General features: G+C 40.2%; 1 protein-coding gene across 2 annotated transcripts in view; it reads left to right on the top strand.

Annotated features, from left to right (window-relative positions):
- Positions 1-20766, top strand: part of btbd7 (BTB (POZ) domain containing 7) — a 103286-nt gene that overhangs the window by 38510 nt on the left and 44010 nt on the right. For both annotated transcript variants that reach the window (XM_061968906.2, XM_061968905.2), the window contains exon 3: positions 14889-16031. In XM_061968906.2, the coding sequence (XP_061824890.1) occupies positions 14889-16031 (1143 nt within the window). The remainder of the gene's footprint in view (positions 1-14888; positions 16032-20766) is intronic.

Raw genomic sequence — 20766 nt, 5'->3', positions numbered from 1 at the left:
TCTGACACAGAAAAAACATTTTTTGAGTTGTGTATTGTTCTAAAATAGTTGCTATGTGTGCAGGTATTATCCAGCCTGGCGCTGGCTAGTTCTATTTTAACTAACTTCTCACCCGGACTAGCGCTTCTTTGAGGATTAGCCTTTCGCTTTGTTGTTAGCCCCGCTCGGCATCCCCGCTTCTGCTTCCGCTCACACCGCTTACGTGTCTTCCGTTGACGGTCCACGCTGGCACTTAACTCCGCTGCTTTGGAGGCCGCTGGATGTAGCCAGCGAAGAATCCCCATGCTAGCGAGGAGGTCGAAAGTACCCGCATCTTTCAGCCTATAACGGCCCGATCTATCCACATCCAGAATCGTCTGTCGGTCGTATCTGATCACGAAGTGTCCACGCTGTGAGCCAGCCATGAAATAGACAGAATTGACGGATATTTTTGCCAAATCGCTCTACACTTCCAAGAGCGTCTGCAAGCCGCTGCCATCAGGGCGCCGCCATCTTGCAGGATGCACATAAGTCGCTCCTGAGTATAAATCGCACCCCCGGCCAAACTATGAAAAAAACTGCGACTTATAGTCAGAAAAATACGGTAGTCAATTAAATCTAGTAAATCCAATTGCTCAAAAGCCTTGATTTATATTATGTTGCTCTGATTAATCGTTTGAGCGTAATTAATATAAATGGATCAAATCTGGACTGCATGGCGTGCCCGGAACTTTAAAGACGCAGACATAGTTTCCGCATGGCCACTGCAAAAGAACGCACATTAAAGCGGTGGTGTGTAGGGGCTAAGATCTGTGTAGAGGTACATAGAGTAACTGCGGACTATAAATCAGAAGAGGTTATACAAGAGTATACACTTTATTTCAATCTGTCAGAAAACATTTATTTAGTTCGGATTATCACAGATTACATTATAAATCATCTTTGACAAAGCATGATCGTAATGGAAGACATTTTTCATTTTGTTATGGTAAGTGGTCTATTTATATAGCACTTTACTATACCTGCACGATACCCAAAGCGCTTTACATTAAATGTCACATTCACACACACACATTCACACACTGATGGCGGAAGCTGCCATGCAAGGCGCTAACCACAACCCATCAAGAGCAAGGTGGGTGAAGTCTCTGGCCCAAGGAGACAACTGTGGTAATTGTAGTCAGACCGGATTTGAGGCTTAGCGGTATTACTGTGAAGCCAAAAGTATGTGATTAATATGAGAAGAGGTCTCTTGACATATTTTGACGACATGAGTCTCTCGAAGACTTCTATGGAATTACAAAAACCGAGACTCAGATTTCCCTCGCCCGGACGCAGGTCACCGGGCCCCCGCCTCGCGCACTAGCTCAGGCTCCTTCCCCCCTAGCTAGGTGACATTCCACGTCCCAAGAGCTAGCTGGAGGTGGTGAGCCCATTAGCGGGGGGACCCACGTTGCCTCTTCGGGACACGCAAACTCCTCTACCACGATAAGGTGGCAGCTCAGAAAGGAGTTCTTGGTGGAAATGTTTTTCAAATTGCAGGAGTCGTCCTGTCTGTACATTGACCAATTGACCAATGTAAGGTAAAATACTTATTAAGATTAAAATCTCTTTTTCAAGAGTGACCTGGCCAAGATGGCAGCAAAACAGACAACAGAAACAGCAGCAGTCACTCACCACAATTAAACTTACATACTGTATATTAAAATGAAAACAATGTATAAAATGTTTCAGTAAAAACAACTTAAAAACAGGTACAATGCCCAATAGAAAGAGTTTCTCGATCCTTTAAAATGGCCTGAAATTCCCCCAAAGTGATCAGCTCAGGTAACCTCAGATCCTTCTAGATGGAGCAGCATATTTGAAAGCTTTTTTCCAAGATTTGTATTGGCTGTAGGAACAAACATTTTAAGTATGTCCTGTGACCTTAAGCTTTAGCGACTGAAGTCTCTACACATAAAAGAACACAAATAAGGGGGAACCAGACCAAGAAGTGATTTATATATAAAACACAAGCATCGAGAAAATCTGCGTACTGATGGACAATTTGTCTTTGAATATAAAGTGCAATGGTAGACAATGTTGCCACAACCAGTATTAAAACGTAAGGCACAGTGATATCCAGTATCCAGTTTTTTCAAATAAGGGTTGGGTGCATTCTTAGAAAGCAAGTCTCCATAATCTAGCAAAGACATAAAAGTGGTCAGAATCAAGCCTTTCCTAACTTGTAGGGAAAAACAGGACTTGTTTCTAAAGAAAAATCCCTATTTAATTTTAAGTTTAGCCACAAGTTTTTCAATGTGTGATTTAAAAGACATGTTCTTATCAATAATAATGCCCAAGTACTTAAATGTTGTGACCATTTCAAGTGTCCATGTCAAATTATGTCAATTTCCGTACTATTCCGCGATAAACAGTAGTTCCTGTTTATAGTGGCCAATTCCGGGATTCTGACCGCAATTCTGTTATCGTGAAAATCATAGGACCCCCTATACCAAGCAGGGCTGTTCTGTTTGGTACAATATACCATTTTTAGTATTTTCATTGCCAAAACCTGTACTGAACCTCTTTTACCTTTTTTAACCCTTTCATTGGGGTACCAGCCAATACGGCACCTTAAAGGGGAACTGCACTTTTTTGGGAATTTCGCCTATCGTTCACAATCATTATGAACGACATGACTATGGATGGATTTAAAAAAAAAAGCATTCTAACTTGTAAATAAACGTAAATAAAAGTCTTCTTACAGCATAGCCAATTGGAGGTCCTTTATCCCGCCCACAAAACCCAATAAATAACTATCCAAAAACCGCCAACAATATTCCATTTACATTTCGTGACTTGAATATTAGAGTGTGAATGTTGTCTATCTGTTTTGGCCCTGCGATGAGGTGGCGACTTGTCCAGGGTGTACCCCGCCTTCCGCCCGAATGCAGCTGGGATAGGCTCCAGCACCCCCCATGACCCCAAAAGGGATAAGCGGTAGAAAATGGATGGATGGACTTGACTATTAACCAGGTATTAGTGACAGTTATAAGCACTAACGCAGAGAATGCATTTATAGCGGCGCCGTGATCACTACCGTGTGTGCCGATGTTTACATCATCAAGTGGTTTGCTGCATTCTTGCTTCCTTACTCCATGGAAGTTTTATTGTAGATCATAAATCATTTCTCTCAGCTGGATAGAAGAAGGCTGAGGACGTACTCCGACATGTTGGTACACTTTGACAGCAGAATTAGACCCGGAAATGTCGAGAACGACACGAAAAAACGCTTGGTCCCACTTCCCGGCTCTTCATGAGGATTATGAGTCATTTGTCATCAAAATGGTAATATATGAACATCCTAGCAGTCGGCATTCTAATGACAGCATACCTTATACAGTAAGTGACGTTTTCTTATGTTTATCTCTCATAAAGTCTGCAGTGAGCATTAATCAGTGATGTTAAAAAGAAAAAGCAAACGTTATGCATTTTTGACATTAATGTGTCACGTATGTTTAAAATGATAAAAATACGTAAATATAAAATGTTTAAATAAATTAAATGTGTCTGTTACTACATTACATATATATATATATATATATATATATATATATATATATATATATATATATATATATATATATATATATATACTGTATATATGTGTATGTATATGTGTGTATGTATGTATGCATATATATGTGTATATATATATATATGTGTGTATATATATATGTATATATATATGTATATATGTATGTATGTGTGTATATATGCATATATATATGTATGTATGTGTGTGTGTGTATATATATATATATATATATATATATATGTGTATGTATATATATGTGTATGTATATATGTATATATATATATATATATGTATATATATATATATATATATGTATATGTATGTATATGTAAAACCTTAATGAGTCTCTGAATTCTGGATGATGCTCCTGTGTCAAGGCGCAAATGTAGTGCACCTCTTAAAAAAATAAAAAAATCTAACCTTGCACTGCTGCCACGCGAACTGTAAAGTGTGAGATTGGTCGTCTTTTGTTTTACATCATTTCCTATAGCCCAACTCTGCAAACAACTTCTCAAATTTTGGATCAACGTTTGCGATAAAAGTGACTGTTGTAACACTTTGATTAGTTACAGCTCCAATAACAAGCTCCTTGCCTCTTTAATTACCATTGTTTCCTTCCAGTGAAGGAAACTAACAAGCTAAATAGTTGACGAGTGTTGTGGTTGCTCACGCAGTTGGTGTCATGTCAGGCGCTTAAACCCAACAAAGAACTTTAAAAGCAAAGCTGTCCAAAATTCGATTAGTTTTTTTATTGGCCTACAGAAATCATTAAAAAAAATTACAAGTTTCAACAAAAAGCGAAAAGGAAGGTTGGGCATTCACATGCATTGTGGTGTAGCTATCACTATCTTGCCTATGCCACAACCAGATCAAGTATTTACAGCAGTGGCGGGCCGTGCGTTTCCCACAAAGGCCTTCAGCAGTGTTGGGACTAACGAAGTAACAAAGTAACGCGTTACTGTAATGCCGTTATTTTCGGCGGTAACTAGTAGTCTAACGCGTTATTTTTAATATTCAGTAACTCAGTTACCGTTACTACATGATGCGTTACTGCGTTATTTTACGTTATTTTTTATATAGTATCGGCTAGAAATTGAGAATATCTGAGTGTGTTTTATTGAAGAGCTGCGATGTCGTCCTTCTGATTCTTCCTGTGTCACAAGGAAGAGAAGAGGCGCGCTGTGTGTGTGTGGGGCGGGGGAGGCGCGCTGTGTGTGGGGCGGGGGGGCGTGTCTGTGTTTACTAACAAGACATCATGGCGGAGCCGAAGCCGAGTTTCTTAACATGGAGATATTCTCACTACTTTTCTTTTGTCGAGCGCAGAGAAAACAACATTTTAGTTAAATGTAAGTTGTGTCTTGGATCAAAGATCCTATCTACTGCCCAAAACAGCAATTCAAATCTGCTGAAACAGCTACAAAAGCAACATGCTTCGACGAAGCTAGTAAAGAGAGACACAGACTCCGATGCCACTTCACCTCCACCACCACCTAAGGATTTTAACGGAGGGACTGCTAGCCAGGACAACATTGATAGAGCCATTGCAGCGTATGTGCTAGAAGACATGCAGGCTATTTCTACAGTGGGGTCACCCGCTTTCAGGCAGCTAATTAGCATGATAGCGGGCGTCAAACGGCAAATGGCACGAAAAACATTTTACAAGTTCCTGGACACAGTGGACAGTGAGCACATAAAAATGGAAAGCAAGCTAAAGAAGACACTCCAAACTCTGCCTCTGCTCATTATTCAGCACTGAAGGTACACACTCTATCAATTATCTTATATACTCTTTCCTTCTAGACTTCTAGAGTGTTTGATTATCACATCACTCTAAATGTATAGACAATAAAGTTCACAAACATAAAGAGGGATCCTAGTGGGCCAGGCCAATCTTTCCTTTTCTCTAAACTAAAACTGGGGAAATGCGTAGAGTGTTCTGGGCTTCAGTACAGTGTTGATCTCCTGAAGACATGATTTTATTTCACAATTCCTTGAGAGAGAAAAACGCCTGGTTAGGCGTGTGTGTATAGCAGTATGTGTGCGGTATATAGTGACATGACATATAATCATGTTATGTGTGCCTTCCTTGGGTGAAGCCAGGTTTACAGCTATGTTGTGACATGTTGTTATTATGCGGTTTGTTACTTATGTATGTTATGTTGCAGCTATTTAAAATAGTTTTGTCAATTTGTTCTGGCCCAAAATAAATTGGCCCTTTGAAATATATCTTTGTCTTTGTGTGTTGTATGTAGACCACATTGCTTAGCAGAGTTCAGTGATGCAAATGCATGTCAAGTTGATCAACAGATTGTATTATTCTCCAGTGCAACAGTACTGAAATGAAGGCTAAAAGGGCATTAATGGGAGCCTTAAAAATGTTTAAAAAAAAGAACTAAATAGTTACTTTTCACAGTAACGCATTAATATTTGGTGTAAGTAACTGAGTTAGTAACTGAGTTACTTTTTAAATAAAGTAACTGTAACTAGTTACTGGTTTTCAGTAACTAACCCAACACTGGCCTTCAGTGATCTCCGACTTCAATGATTACCTCTCAAAATACCATCATTGATGTCGCCACATGATCATTGCTGGAGAAATACTATACATCAACCAGTGACGTGCAGTCACTAGAGGCAGGTGAGGCCATCATGGAAAGAAAAAAAATGTAAAAAGAAAAACAAAAATTAAATTGTTATATGTATCCAGTGATTATACTATAAAGTTATTTTCCATTTAACTTCACCAGTTTTAGATTATTTTTATTCAAAATCGCTGAATTTTCACATTTGCCGTTCAAATACTGAGAAGAGACGGTGCGGTGAACAGAAGCCAGTTGAGGCACGTCACTCAGTGCCGCAACATGGATTGCGCAATGACTCGGCTAACTGCTGGCCTGCTGTGCAGTGAGACTGTATTGCTATATGAACTATATTATACATTTCCATAGTTTAGTTAGCTGAGGTATATAATGTACAGTGTATTTTGTCAACTGTATGTGTGTAAAGTATTTCTTGTGCTGAGCGATCATAAAATGGCTGCAAAAGACACACTGGCTGAGGCTCGCTTCCTGCACCCCCGCCGTAGAATTGTTATATCAACTAAAGCCCACACTTAAACTTTCCACATGCAAGATTGAATCTATTTAAAAAAATTATTTCATAAGAAGCCAAAAAGTGCAAAACCAATAATGTTGGTGTTAAAGGAGTTGTGAATGACTGCAGGGACAAAAAAAAAAATATTAAATTGTTATATGTATCCAGTGATTATACTATAAAGTTATTTTCCATTTAACTTCACCAGTTTTAGATTATTTTTATTCAAAATCGCTGAATTTTCACATTTGCCGTTCAAATACTGAGAAGAGACGGTGCGGTGAACAGCAGCCAGTTGAGGCACGTCACTCAGTGCCGCAACATGGATTGCGCAATGACTCGGCTAACTGCTGGCCTGCTGTGCAGATACACCTGCAGACTGCAGGTGTACCTAATTCACAACTCCTCCAACACGAACATTATTGTTTTTGTACTTTTTGGCTTCTTATTAAATAACTTTTGTAACCTATTTTCATGGGCTTTCCTCTTTGTGATGTTAAGTTCCTGTTATGCGCTGTTATACAGTATATGCCTTCAGCTCTTATTTTGAAGGCGCTAAGAGCGGAAGTGATGTCACGTTGCGGAGGTTTTTGAAAGAAGGTAAATAAAGTGGTCCTCGTGTAAACTGGAGCCTCCGTGTTTGTTATTTTGTAGTTTCATACAGTATAGGCAACATTTATAAACCCTCGGTTACACTTTTTTAAATAGATTTAATCTTGCACGTGGAAAGTTTAAGTGAGGGCTTTAGTTGCGGTGCAAGGACTTAATTTCTAAGTAAAGGTAAGACCATAATAACGTTTTTTTTTATTAAATGTGCTTTTTTGTGTGCTACAGTTTGTATGTGTAAAGTTAAAGTTAAGTTAAAGTACCAATGATTGTCACACACACACACTAGGTGTAATGAAATGTGTCCTCTGCATTTGACCCATCCCCTTGATCACCCCCTGGGAGGTGAGGGGAGCAGTGGGCAGCAGCGGCGCCGCGCCTGGGAATCATTTTTGGTGATTTAACCCCCAATTCCAACCCTTGATGCTAAGTGCCAAGCAGGGAAGAATGCTGGTATGAGCTTTTAAACATAACCCGTTAACTGCTGCCAATCAAATGGTGAATAAGATACTCTTTAGGGTTCATATGTTTGTAAATCTGACTGTGATGAAGTCAGTGCCTCGCCAGCCATCAACCTCACCGCACGTCACTGACATCAACACATTTACACCCTACTGGGCATTGAATCACATCAACCATATACAAAACGGGTTATTTTCTGGCGCATTTAAAAATCAATTGAAACGCATCAGCAATTAAAACATACTGTAAATTTCTCTGCTTGGCTTATGTAACTTCCAGTTAATAAAGTTTGATTCAAAGTACACACTTCTCAAATAGATATTAACTGCCCTGACCACATGATGCCGACAAATATACATGTAACAATGTTAATTAAATGACAAGCATGACACACTTTAACAACAAGAGTTTACTTCTAGTTGTAACAGGACAGCTACTGTCAACAACTTGGGATCTGATTGGCTATCACAACTGTCTCTCAACTCTGCTTTCACAAATTCATCCGCTAACGATCCCGGTAAGTATCCAATCACAGGACGCGTAAATGTCACGTTCAACGTTAGGCCATCTGATTGGATATGGCAACTGTCTATCACTGTATGTCACCGTTCACTTACAGTGCACAGACGCCTGCATTGCTGACTTTGAAGGCATCTGGCAGATTTTGTAAAGCATGGCAACATAAGATAGCAGAATTCTGATTGGGTACAAACTAAAACTAAAAACAACAGCACTGGAACGAGCATAATATAACATGAAGAGAATATGAATAATTTTAGATATTTAGGGAAAGTAAATTTAAAAAATATTTTATCTTCAATTATGATTTCTGATTATGCTAGGCCAGCAGAGAAGGCCTTGCTGGCCCTGACAGCACACCACTGATATACAGTATATACCATTCCAAACTGTACCATACTGTATCAGGCTAAATTGAACTGTATCACATAGTGGCTTCCGATTTACATTAACATGCAGTTTTTTCCTCATGTAAAGTGTCACACATTAACATTTAGAGATTTGTTATGTCTTCCGATGCTTTTGAGCTCTTTGCTAAAAATAACTGAGGGAATCATTATCGTAGTAAGACGCGTAATAGCGCAGTGCTCAAATCCCCTCTTGCCAGCGGCCCTAATTGCTCGGCCAAGCTTCCGCCTGCTTAGTTTCACCTAAGGAAACCCTGTTTAGTACTCTAGGGTTGCTCTCTGGAGCTCGCCTGAGTTACAGATGATTCATGGCATCGCAATTATTACTATTTGGGTCACCCTGATGAATGTTGAGGGGAGAAGATCTACTTGGCAGAACTTTTTCCTCAGACATAAGAGTCCTCTCTCATGCCAAAGATAACCACTATTAGTATAATTGATGTGGGCTTAGTGCTCAAATGGACTGATCTTTTTTGGAAAACTGTAAATCGGGAAAAAATGCACTTAATAATGTGTTTCTTTATTTCCCATGAGTCAAGCTGTTGGTTCCACAACACAACAAAGCAGAAATATTTTGTTTGTTTTTGTTGAAGTTGGTCCATTGCGACTTTGGTAGCTGGGTCTGGGTGGTGTGGGTGTTGCACAGATGTGGTCACATTACAGAGGTGCCAAAGGCAGACTGTCTTTCTAACTGGAGACAAAAGACACCGTGTTTCTTCAGCCTTTTGTTTATGATGAGATCCCGCAAAACTGCAACATCAAAGCCATAACAGAAATACTGGCGTTAATCCACTTTTGCATTTTCACAGAATATAAGCACAGTGGAATAATCGAACTGTGTTCTTTCAAATAGTGACACAACATGCTGCTTTCAGGTAATTATAATAATATAGATAAAAAATAATATATATAGCCCTGCGATGAGGTGGCGACTTGTCCAGGGTGTACCCCGCCTTCCGCCTGAATGCAGCTGGGATAGGCTCCAGCACCCCCGCGACCCCGAGAGGGACAAGCAGTAGAAAATGGATGGATGAATAATATACATAATATGCCAACATCTGGTAAGATATAGAGCTGCACCAAACGATTATTTCTTTAATTTCATTTATCTATCAAATATTTTTTTGACCAACAATTTTCTTTAATCTAGAAATTTTAAATGTATGTCTTTTGGTTGGGATCCAAAAATTAATTACAAACAGAGCCCTTGATTCCACCTTTTTAAATGCTTGTGCATTGCAGTGGTATAAATAGATAACTTATTGCTGTGAAAAGCCATTTCTAATTTGCACAGTTTACAGAACATGGTGTTGTTAGTGTTTTTCCTATGACCATGACACTTTCTACAGTTTTCTACGGTGGTATCTAGGGGTGTTCTGATCAAGATTTAATGCTGCCAATTACGATATCAATCATCCTTGAATGAGATCAGCCGATACCAATCACATATAATATTTGTATTTATTTATGGTGAACTTTATTGACTATGTGATTTGAGGAAGAAACCATAAAATCACCATACTTTTTGGTAAGTAAATTAGTAGTGGGTCATACTAAAAATGTGGGTAGAGACTCAATACTATATAGTTGCAGGAGCAGTATTGACCATACTAAGACTGTTACCAATCATTTTTACTGTACAATATTTAAGATCACAGAATAATTTTGCTTTTCAATTTTTATTAAAAAATTATAATCAGCAACAAACACAGGAAGGCAGTGTAACAATATCCACTAAATATTTAGACTCATTATCATCATTACTACAACTGTTTAAGCAAAATAAAGTCAATAGTGCATAAACCCTAAAAGAGCAAAAACTGTCATCTACTGTCATACTACTCATTTCAGTCCTTTGGATTTTGCACTCAATATCCTCCTTTATCCAGGGACTTATTCCCTCAATTTGTAAATATAACCAAAAACAACAAAAAAGGGATTTTGTGCAAATTGAATATCGATTTAATCCCTAGTACAGATCATATACTGATACTTCCCTTGGTATCAAAATCATCGATATGTTTATGAATCCACCCACCGCGTTTGTGTGCTTACGGTGTTTTGTTGCTTGTGTAGTTGTTTTATTATTCTCTCACTAGACTCTAACTAATGTTGCTACTGTCCTCTTGAAGGGGTCGTATTATGATTTTTGTTTCTACATTTTAAACACTTCTACACCCACATAACATGTAACGGTGGTTATTTGGTCAAATGTATTTGTCAATTTTGCATAACTATATTTTACTGACCGTTTTCAAGCCGTTTTTTGACCGTCTCTTCAGGATGTACCATTTTGTGGGTGGTCTTATTTACGTGCTTCCACTACCACTGCATCTTCTCCCCACTACCCATGTTGTAGTAGAGCTTCCATATGGAGTCTACTCACAGAAATAATTTAGAACTACATGCTACTTCAGGGTTTCCCCTTAATGTAATTGAATGTGACACGCCGCCACAGCATTTTATTACCGCCACACTTTGAAAATAAGGGATTTTTTTGTACTTGGAAACGAATTAAAGTAATATAATATAGTGTAGTCCCTCAGAAGAAATCGCACAATGTTAGACACTATTTTTAACTTTCATTACCAATCTTATGATAACAAAACAACGGCACAATTCGGACAGTTTTACCTCCCACGAAAACACTTTAATCTCCTTGAGTCTTCGCTTCCCCGCCGGACACACAACAACGCTTCCTCATTCTACGCCAATCACTTTTCAGGCACGGGCGGCGTGTTTGGAAATATGGGAAAAACTGAAATCAAATCCAAACCACACGAACATAAAACATTTACATTAGCTGGTCGTTACAGTATGAATTGATATATATAGCCTATTATTTGCGCACCATTGACAAGTGATGTGCCAAAAACGTAGCCACCGAAAAAAACCTTTGATCACCGAAAACTGCGCTACCAAAACCGGATGTAAATAAAACGCACGCCCTTGTCTGGATCGTTGTCAGCAATTCTGCCATGTGTACGTGATTTTTATGTATATTGCAGATATACCCGAACGGACAGCCATCTACAAAATGTGCAAATATTAAGAGGACAGTGGCGGCTTTTAAAAAGAGAACTACTCTACTACTAGAGCAACAGCGCTAAGCAAGTGTGACGTCATGTTCGCTTCAGCCTCTTTAGTCAGGTACATTGAGGGACAGAAGTAGTCTCTAAACACGAGTACATTTTACAAACCTCGTTTCCATATGAGTTGGGAAATTGTGTTAGATGTAAATATAAAAGGAATACAATGATTTGCAAATCATTTTCAACCCATATTCAGTTGAATATGCTACAAAGACAACATATTTGAAGATCAAACTGATAAACATTTTTTTTTTTGCAAATAATCATTAACTTTAGAATTTGATGCCAGCAACACGTGACAAAGAAGTTGGGAAAGGTGGCAATAAATACTGATAAAGTCGAGGAATGCTCGTCAAACACTTATTTGGAACATCCCACAGGCGTGCAGGGTAATTGGGAACAGGTGGGTGCCATGATTGGGTATAAAAACAGCTTCCCAAAAAATGCTCAGTCTTTCACAAGAAAGGATGGGGCGAGGTTCACCCCTTTGTCCACAACTGCGTGAGCAAATAGTCAAACAGTTTAAGAACAACGTTTTTGAAAGTGCAATTGCAAGAAATTTAGGGATTTCAACATCTACGGTCCATAATATCATCAAAAGGTTCAGAGAATCTGGAGAAATCACTCCACGTAAGCGGCATGGCCGGAAACCAACATTGAATGACCGTGACTTTCGATCCCTCAGACGGCATTGTATCAAAAACCGACGTCAATCTCTAAAGGATATCACCGCATGGGCTCAGGAACACTTCAGAAAACCACTGTCACTAAATACAGTTCGTTGCTACATCTGTAAGTGCAAGTTAGAGCTCTACTATGCAAAGCGAAAGCCATTTATCAACAACATCCAGAAACGCTGCCGGCTTCTCTGGGCCCGAGATTATCTAAGATGGACTCATGCAAAGTGGAAAAGTGTTCTGTGGTCTGACGAGTCCACATTTCAAATTGTTTTTGGAAATATTCGACATCGTGTTCTTTCGTGTTCGCTTCCCCTTTGGGGAAGCGAACCATCCAGACTGTTATCGACGCAAAGTTCAAAAGCCAGCATCTGTGATGGTATGGGGGTGCATTAGTGCCCAAGGCATGGGTAACTTACACATCTGTGAAGGCACCATTAATGCTGAAAGGTACATACAGGTTTTGGAACAACATATGCTGCCATCTAAGTGCCGTCTTTTTCATGGACGCTCCTGCTTATTTCAGCAAGACAATGCCAAGCCACATTCAGCACGTGTTACAACAGCGTGGCTTCGTAAAAAAAGAGTGTGGGTACTTTCCTGGCCTGCCTGCAGTCCAGACCTGTCTCCCATCGAAAATGTGTCGCGCATTATGAAGCGTAAAATACGACAGCGGAGACCCCGGACTGTTGAACGACTGAAGCTCTACATAAAACAAGAATGGGAAAGAATTCCACTTTCAAAGCTTCAACAATTAGTTTCCTCAGTTCCCAATCGTTTATTGAGTGTTGTTAAAAGAAAAGGTGATGTAACACAGTGGTGAACATGCCCTTTCCCAACTACTTTGGCACGTGTTGCAGCCATAAAATTCTAAGTTAATTATTATTTGCAAAAAAATAAATAAAGTTTATGAGTTTGAACATAAAATATCTTGTCTTTGTAGTGCATTCAATTGAATATGGGTTGAAAAGGATTTGCAAATCATTGTATTCCGTTTATATTTACATCTAACACAATTTCCCAACTCATATGGAAACGGGGTTTGTACAATAACACCAGAAGAAGATGCTAGATTTATTGCTAGTTGTTTTTAAAAATATTTAAGTCATTAGCAGAAAAAAATTAAATAAATTAAATTGAATTGATGAATTGAAAACATCTCAACAAAGCAGCAACAATTGAAAATATAGCAAAACGATTAAACAACATATGTTAATACTATTTGATACAAACAAATTTGTTTTAAATGTATGTATACATTTTTGGAGCCTTTTTAAAGAAAATCGTGTCATTGCAAATTACTCGATGACGTCATTGTGAATGCACATAACCATGCCCCCACCACCACAGGTATCTTGGCAATTTAGGGGAAACCCTGTACTTTGTATTACAAATGGCAGCAACGTAATATGCATCTGCCCTAAAACAAGACGATTGAGAAAAAGGAGCTCAGTGACTACAGCACCGGACTCGCGCAAATGTCTTCTGGTAAATCTCTACAATATAGGGAGATATCCACTGATTTCACACTTGAGGAAAAACGTCACAAATTGGGCAATTTCCCAACGGCTCGTTTGGAGGAAGTATGAAGGAAGGCAAGGTTGTTTTATAAATATCTCTTTCATGACTCCAAGGCTTGATTTCAAATTTTCGGTACTTATGCAGATCCCAAATAGAGAAAAACAGATACCGATAGGTAACAAATAATAATAGGTCTCCATAAGTACTTCCTGACATTTTGATGCAACACGGTTTCATCTACACTTCTGTTAAAGTTAACTAAGTGCTTCTTTGTGTTGTTTCAAGCTAGTATAGCAGTTACCTTAGCGATTATTATCCCTTCTTGTGTGCTCCTCAATGGAGGTGATATTAACTTCGATGGGCCACTCCACGCTGTGTATGGACATACATAAACACAGTTAGCTGCTAACCGCATCTGTCAGCAGAAGGACCAAGCTGCAAGGCATGAGCCACAATTAATAGTTTTTTTGCAATCCGCATTAAAAGGCATTAATTGGCATCTGGCGATCACATATTTCTCCACGGAAATTGTCCAGATTGGTTGCCGATCAGTTGGAGCAACACTAGTGATATATTTTTCTCTGTGCGCGGCCATCTTTCCTCAACGTAAAGCACGTAACATTGATGTATTGTCATCGATGACTGTGACTTAGTTGACGAATCGTCCCAGCCAGAGTATGATGTACATAGGACTTGATGGACAGTAACAATTTCTAGGAACATGAGTTTTGGGTGTTACCAGCATTACAGCATCCCCATACTCACAGGATACTTACTATCTTTGAACTGTGGTTTCTCTGACAACTTTGTTAAATTCCATGTCATTGCCTTTTATACAGAACAGCAACCATTGCTGTTTGTATTGTAAATTGAATCCAAGTTATTTTTAGATTAAAAAGAAAAAGTTCAATATAAACTGAAATGTATTTGGATTTGCTTGTCTTACTTCTAGGGACCTCGTCCTATTCTCAGCATGGGTATGCTTGGGAGTCGAAGCTGTACAGCCTTGAGCATGGCCATGAGCGTCCCGCCGACAGGAAGAAGAAAAGCCTTGGCCTGGCAACCCTCAAAAGGCGCTTCATCAAACGAAGAAAGTCAAGCCGGTCGGCGGACCATGCCCGGCAAATGCGTGAGCTGCTTTCCAGCTGGGACGTTCGAGACACAAATGCCCTGGTGGAGGAATACGAGGGCACTGCGGCCCTCAAGGAGCTGAGCTTCCAGGCAAGCCTTGCGCGGGCCGACGCACCCAGCTTGCCCCGGGACCTGGCCGCCCTTTATCAGCATAAATACTGCACTGACGTAGACCTTATCTTTCGTGGTACTTGCTTCCCAGCGCACCGGGCCATCCTGGCTGCCCGCTGCCCCTTTTTCAAGACTCTGCTGTCCTCATCCCCGGGCTATGGAGCGGAGGTCCACATGGACATTGACACAGCAGGCATTGATGTGCCCATGTTCTCCGCCCTGCTACACTACTTGTACACAGGAGAGTTTGGGGTGAGCAGCGTAGAGGATTCCAGGCTGCAGAATGTGGACGTGCTGGTACAGCTCAGTGAGGAGTTTGGAACACCCAACTCCCTAGAAGCAGATATGAAGGGCTTGTTTGATTACGAAGGCTACTATGATGCCCTGCTGAGTTTCTCCTCAGACTTTGAGATGGTCGAGAGTTTCAACGAGAGAGGGACTGTGGCTGGAGCACCCACTGTAGTTTCAGGAGTTGGCGGAGCTCCAGGAACTCCAGATGAGGACCTTCGAGCTCATAAGGCTATCCTCTCGGCGCGCTCCCCTTTCTTTAGGAACCTTTTACAGAGACGCATTCGAACTGGGGAGGAAATGACAGAGCGCACGCTGCAAACACCAACTCGTATTGTGCTGGATGAGTCCATTATCCCGCGCAAGTATGTGCAAGTGATTCTCCACTGCATGTACACAGATGTAGTCGAGCTGGGATTGGTTCTGCGCGGCAGCCCTTCTGCGGGCAGCCTTGGGGAAGTACAAGCTCTGGTGTCTGGGAGTCGGGGTGCCAGCACACGCACAGAAGAGGCCATGGAGCTCTACCATATTGCTTTATTCCTGGAATTTAACATGCTGGCACAAGGTAAGTCATTATGACTCCCATTACAGCACATGTGCGTACGAATCAATAATGCATGATTATGTCTTTACCTGCTCTCATGAATTTTAATCATTTGTTTATATGGCTTGCAATGCTGTCGTAGCCTCTCAGGACTCTTTGGTTTTGAACGTTATCTTACTAGCTCCCTCATTCATTGAGGGTTTCTCTCACTCAAATTGTTTCATTCTTAAAGGAAGACTAATCATGTGTAAAAATATTCAAACTATGACCTGTGCTGCTCAGACTGTTGTATAGCTTAATGTCAGGTCAGAGATGTTAAAGCTGCAGCTGCTTGGGATGGAATACAAATATAGGCTACAATTATACGGCCAATAATTTTGTGTTTTATTCAGACGATGTCTGAATTCAAACATTTTATTGTATTGATGTCCTCATGGAAGCAGATATTTTCAAAGGCATAGTTTACAGTGAGTTGTGACTTTTTTTTTACATAAAGGTTTTTTTCGATAAAAACCTGAGCTTTTGGAAAACTCCTACAATTGTGAAGACTTTACAATATTCTCTGTGTTTAGGTGTGTTGACTGAGAACATGTTTTTGGCTTGTCATTTGAATGTGCAATCACATTTATTTTGCTTGTGTTGCACATTAGAACTTGTCAAATGACTTTCTTGCCTTTGTGAGATAGTTTTTTTGTTTTTAGCAATGACGAATATAGAAAAATATATTTATTCATGTTATAACTGTACACTTAAGCATACATCTGATATCTCACTAGTGTACTGTATAATGATAAATGAAATCATAATATGTGACCGAATATATACACTTAGATTTAAGAATTGTATGTAGAGTAAATTGTATGTGGTATTTTGATATTTTTACCCTGGAGTTAGGAATATGTACAACTGTTTTTTGTTTTTTTTATGTCTGCATATGTGTGCACTAGTTTTTGTTCTAGTCATCTACTATATCTTGCAAATCAATCCCCCCTACAGTATGTGATGTCTCCCACCCTGAGGTACAGTAGTTTCATCCTTTGCACCTTTGCAGAGAAGTCATTTGTGGTGTTCTGGCATCTTTTATTCAATGTATTCATTATTTAAACTTAGGACTGGGCGATACATAGAGTTTGTAAAAAATATTGATATATTTTTACGATATGAATTAAGAAAATATCGTAATATCGATATAATTTTTTCACGCCATTATATGTTGTGTTCCTTGTTCTCCCCCGCAATACTCCATGGGCTATTAAACCCCTCCCCTTCCCTCTTCCAAGCGGTGGTTGTCGTCTCCCCTCCACTGCATTGACCCACAAGAACAACACACAAGCAAATATGGAGCCTGACTGTGCCACCAGCAGTGACACCACCAGCTTAACTACATTTCCCAGTAGCTTGGCCACTTTTTAAAGGCCTACTGAAACCCACTACTACCGACCACGCAGTCTGATAGTTTATATATCAATGATGAAATCTTAACATTGCAACACATGCCAATACGGCCGGGTTAGCTTACTAAAGTGCAATTTTAAATTTTGCGCGAAATATCCTGCTGAAGACGTCTCGGTATGATGACGCCTGCGCGTGACGTCACGGATTGTAGAGGACATTTTGGGACAGCATGGTGGCCAGTTATTAAGTCGTCTGTTTTCATCGCAAAATTCCACAGTATTCTGGACATCTGTGTTGGTGAATCTTTTGCAATTTGTTCAATGAACAATGGAGACAGCAAAAAAGAAAGCTGTAGGTGGGAAGCGGTGTATTGCGGGTGGCTGCAGCAACACAAACACAGCCGGTGTTTCATTGTTTACATTCCCGAAAGATGACAGTCAAGCTTTACCATTGGCCTGTGGAGAACTGGGACAACAGAGACTCTTACCAGGAGGACTTTGAGTTGGATACGCAGACACGGTACCGTGAGTACGCATGCAGCTGCGGCTTCCAAACATTTGATCGCTTGCCCGTACGTGCGTGCCGCTATGTGCATGTCACGTACGTAACTTTGGGGACTTTGGGGAAATATATGTGCTGTATGAACTTTGGGGAGGTGAACAGTACTTTGGGCTGTGGGATTGAGTGTGTTGTGCAGGTGTTTGAGTTGTATTGGCGGGTTATATGGACGGGAGGGGGGAGGTGTTTGTTATGCGGGATTAATTTGTGCCATATTAAATATGAGCCTGGTTGTGTTGTGGCTAATAGAGTATATATATGTCTTGTGTATATTTACTGTTTTAGTCATTCCCAGCTGAATATCAGGTCCCACCCGCCTCTCACAGCATCTTCCCTATCTGAATCGCTCCCACTGCCCTCTAGTCCTTCATTCTCACTTTCCTCATCCACGAATCTTTCATCCTCGCTCAAATTAATGGGGAAATCGTCGCTTTCTCGGTCCGAATCGCTCTCGCTGCTGGTGGCCAGGATTGTAAACAATGTGCAGCTGTGAGGAGCTCCACAACCTGTGACATCATGCTACTCGTCTGCTACTTCCGGTACAGGCAAGGCTTTTTTTATCAGCGACCAAAAGTTGCAAACTTTATCGTCGATGTTCTCTACTAAATCCTTTCAGCAAAAATATGGCAATATCGCGAAATGATCAAGTATGACACATATAATGGACCTGCTATCCCCGTTTAAATAAGAAAATCGCATTTCAGTAGGCCTTTAAAGTCCCAACGATGGTCACACACACTAGGTGTGGTGAAATGTGTCCTCTGCATTTGACCCATCCCCATGTTCACCTCCTGGGAGGTGAGGGGAGCAGTGAGCAGCAGCGTGCCCCGCGCTCGGGAAAGTAGTGATTTCTGTAGCTTAGCTATTTTTAGACCCACATAGCGGTTAGCTAAGTTACGTGCTACAAAAGAAGCGAGAGGAAGAAGAGAAAGACAACTGGACTAGTGCAACTCCACGGGCAGAGGACAACATATACGGGAAAGGAAAGATCAATGATTGGTTGGTTTACTATGATGAGTCATGACTCACGATTGGTTAAGAGTAGGGCAAAACATTAGGGACAGGCCAATCAGAGGCAAGATAAGGCGGGTCATGGAACCAGGAAGGGAAATCACAGCAGACATCCCAAATGATGACGACAGTCGGAGAAGACAAACGAGAATTTTCAAGCGAAATGTACGACGAAGTGAGGAGGATCATAGCGGCACAATGAAGTAAAGTCACTTACTTGGCGCTGACCACTTCTAGTAGGACCACAGAACCATACGTGTGTGTCCATTACATTGTCGACTGGTAGTTAAAAAGTGCCTGCCTGCCTGTCTGCAAATATATTTTTTATCTGAGTTTGATATATGTTGTATTATTTGCACAGCTATGTTATTTATTTTACGTAGAAATAATATTTTTCTATTTTATTTATGTTATGTAATTCTGTACTACTTAAACCGTTTCTTTTCTGTGCTGTAAATACCCATCTTGACTTACTGGGTTAATAAAAGTGCCACTGACTGTTTACAGTACAGTTGTCATTCACTTCAATTTAAGTGAATCTCGCTCAAAAATTAATATCTTCATATAAATATTTTCACCGAAAAATATATCGAGATATATATCGAATATCGAGTTTAAGCAAAAATATATCGAGATATACTTTTTTGTCCATATCGCCCAGCCCTATTTCAACTCCTATCTTTTGTACAAATTTGTATTGCAATGGTAGTTCAATCGTCTTAATGACACAAAGGTTTTTGATCTTGAGAGTGGCAGTCAAATGCATCTTTCTATGTGGAAGCTGGAAGGACAATGTGACGTCTTGCATAATGTATAGTATGAGCTAAATTATGCCTGTGAGAAGTATTTTAAAAGCCTTGGGTTAGTCAGATTGACAAGTTGTGAATCCGTCAGCACTCAAAGGCGCTGTGTAGTGGTTTGATGTAAACAATAATGCACAGCTTATTAGACACTATTAAACACCCTGGAGCTGTTACTGTCATTCTGACAGCTTAGCTGGTGAGCAGGAAAAAGCTGCCACCCCCTAAACCTCCTCTAACCCACTCCCTCGATTCAACAACCCCCTGTGAGAGGGTATTTATATGCCCCTCTGCGCCTTCACCCACTGAGTTGCTGAGCATTAATCAGCTCCCATGGAACCTCAGTGAGGAATGTGGCGAGATAGTTGAGGTTCACCCGATGTCATCCTGTCCAAGTTCCCATCCCTGTCTGCACTACAGCATCCTGTTATTCCCATTTTCAAATCACTTTTTCACAGTAGCCCTGCATACTGTGAGGTGTCAATTTAAATTTGCATTCTTTCTCTGGCTTTGCTACTAAAATAATCCTAGCAGCTGACAAAGCAAGAGCTTGCTTCAAACTTTCTCTCAAAGTTTATCCACAGCTTGTGTCTTCGGATTCAGTGTTAGAATTGTGTCATTGTAGAGCAGCTGCCTGGAATTGACAGCATTAAGGTTTAGTTTAGTGTTGATGGAACACATTTTAATGTGAGAAATATGTCTGGCTGAAAGGCAGTGCATGTCATTATCACCACACCTTCTTTTTTGCCATGTTTTTCTAGTTACTACTCCTCTTGAATTACTTGCTACATGCTGGAACTAGAAGATTTCGGGCATTCCCAAACTCGGCCATTCGAAATGTGCCGGACTTGGGCTTGATTTTCCTTCCCTCTCCCGGGCCAACGCCGGTCTGAGCTTACATTGAGTAAACTTGCATCGGCACATTTTCTTGTTCCCCTACTTTGAAGCTATGTTACTACTCCTATTTTAAGTTGTTCTGTTTATTTCTATTG

This window comes from Nerophis lumbriciformis, linkage group LG08 (assembly GCF_033978685.3).
Source record: "Nerophis lumbriciformis linkage group LG08, RoL_Nlum_v2.1, whole genome shotgun sequence".
Classification (NCBI taxonomy): Eukaryota; Metazoa; Chordata; class Actinopteri; order Syngnathiformes; family Syngnathidae; genus Nerophis; species Nerophis lumbriciformis.
This window is presented reverse-complemented; position numbering and strand designations above follow the sequence as displayed.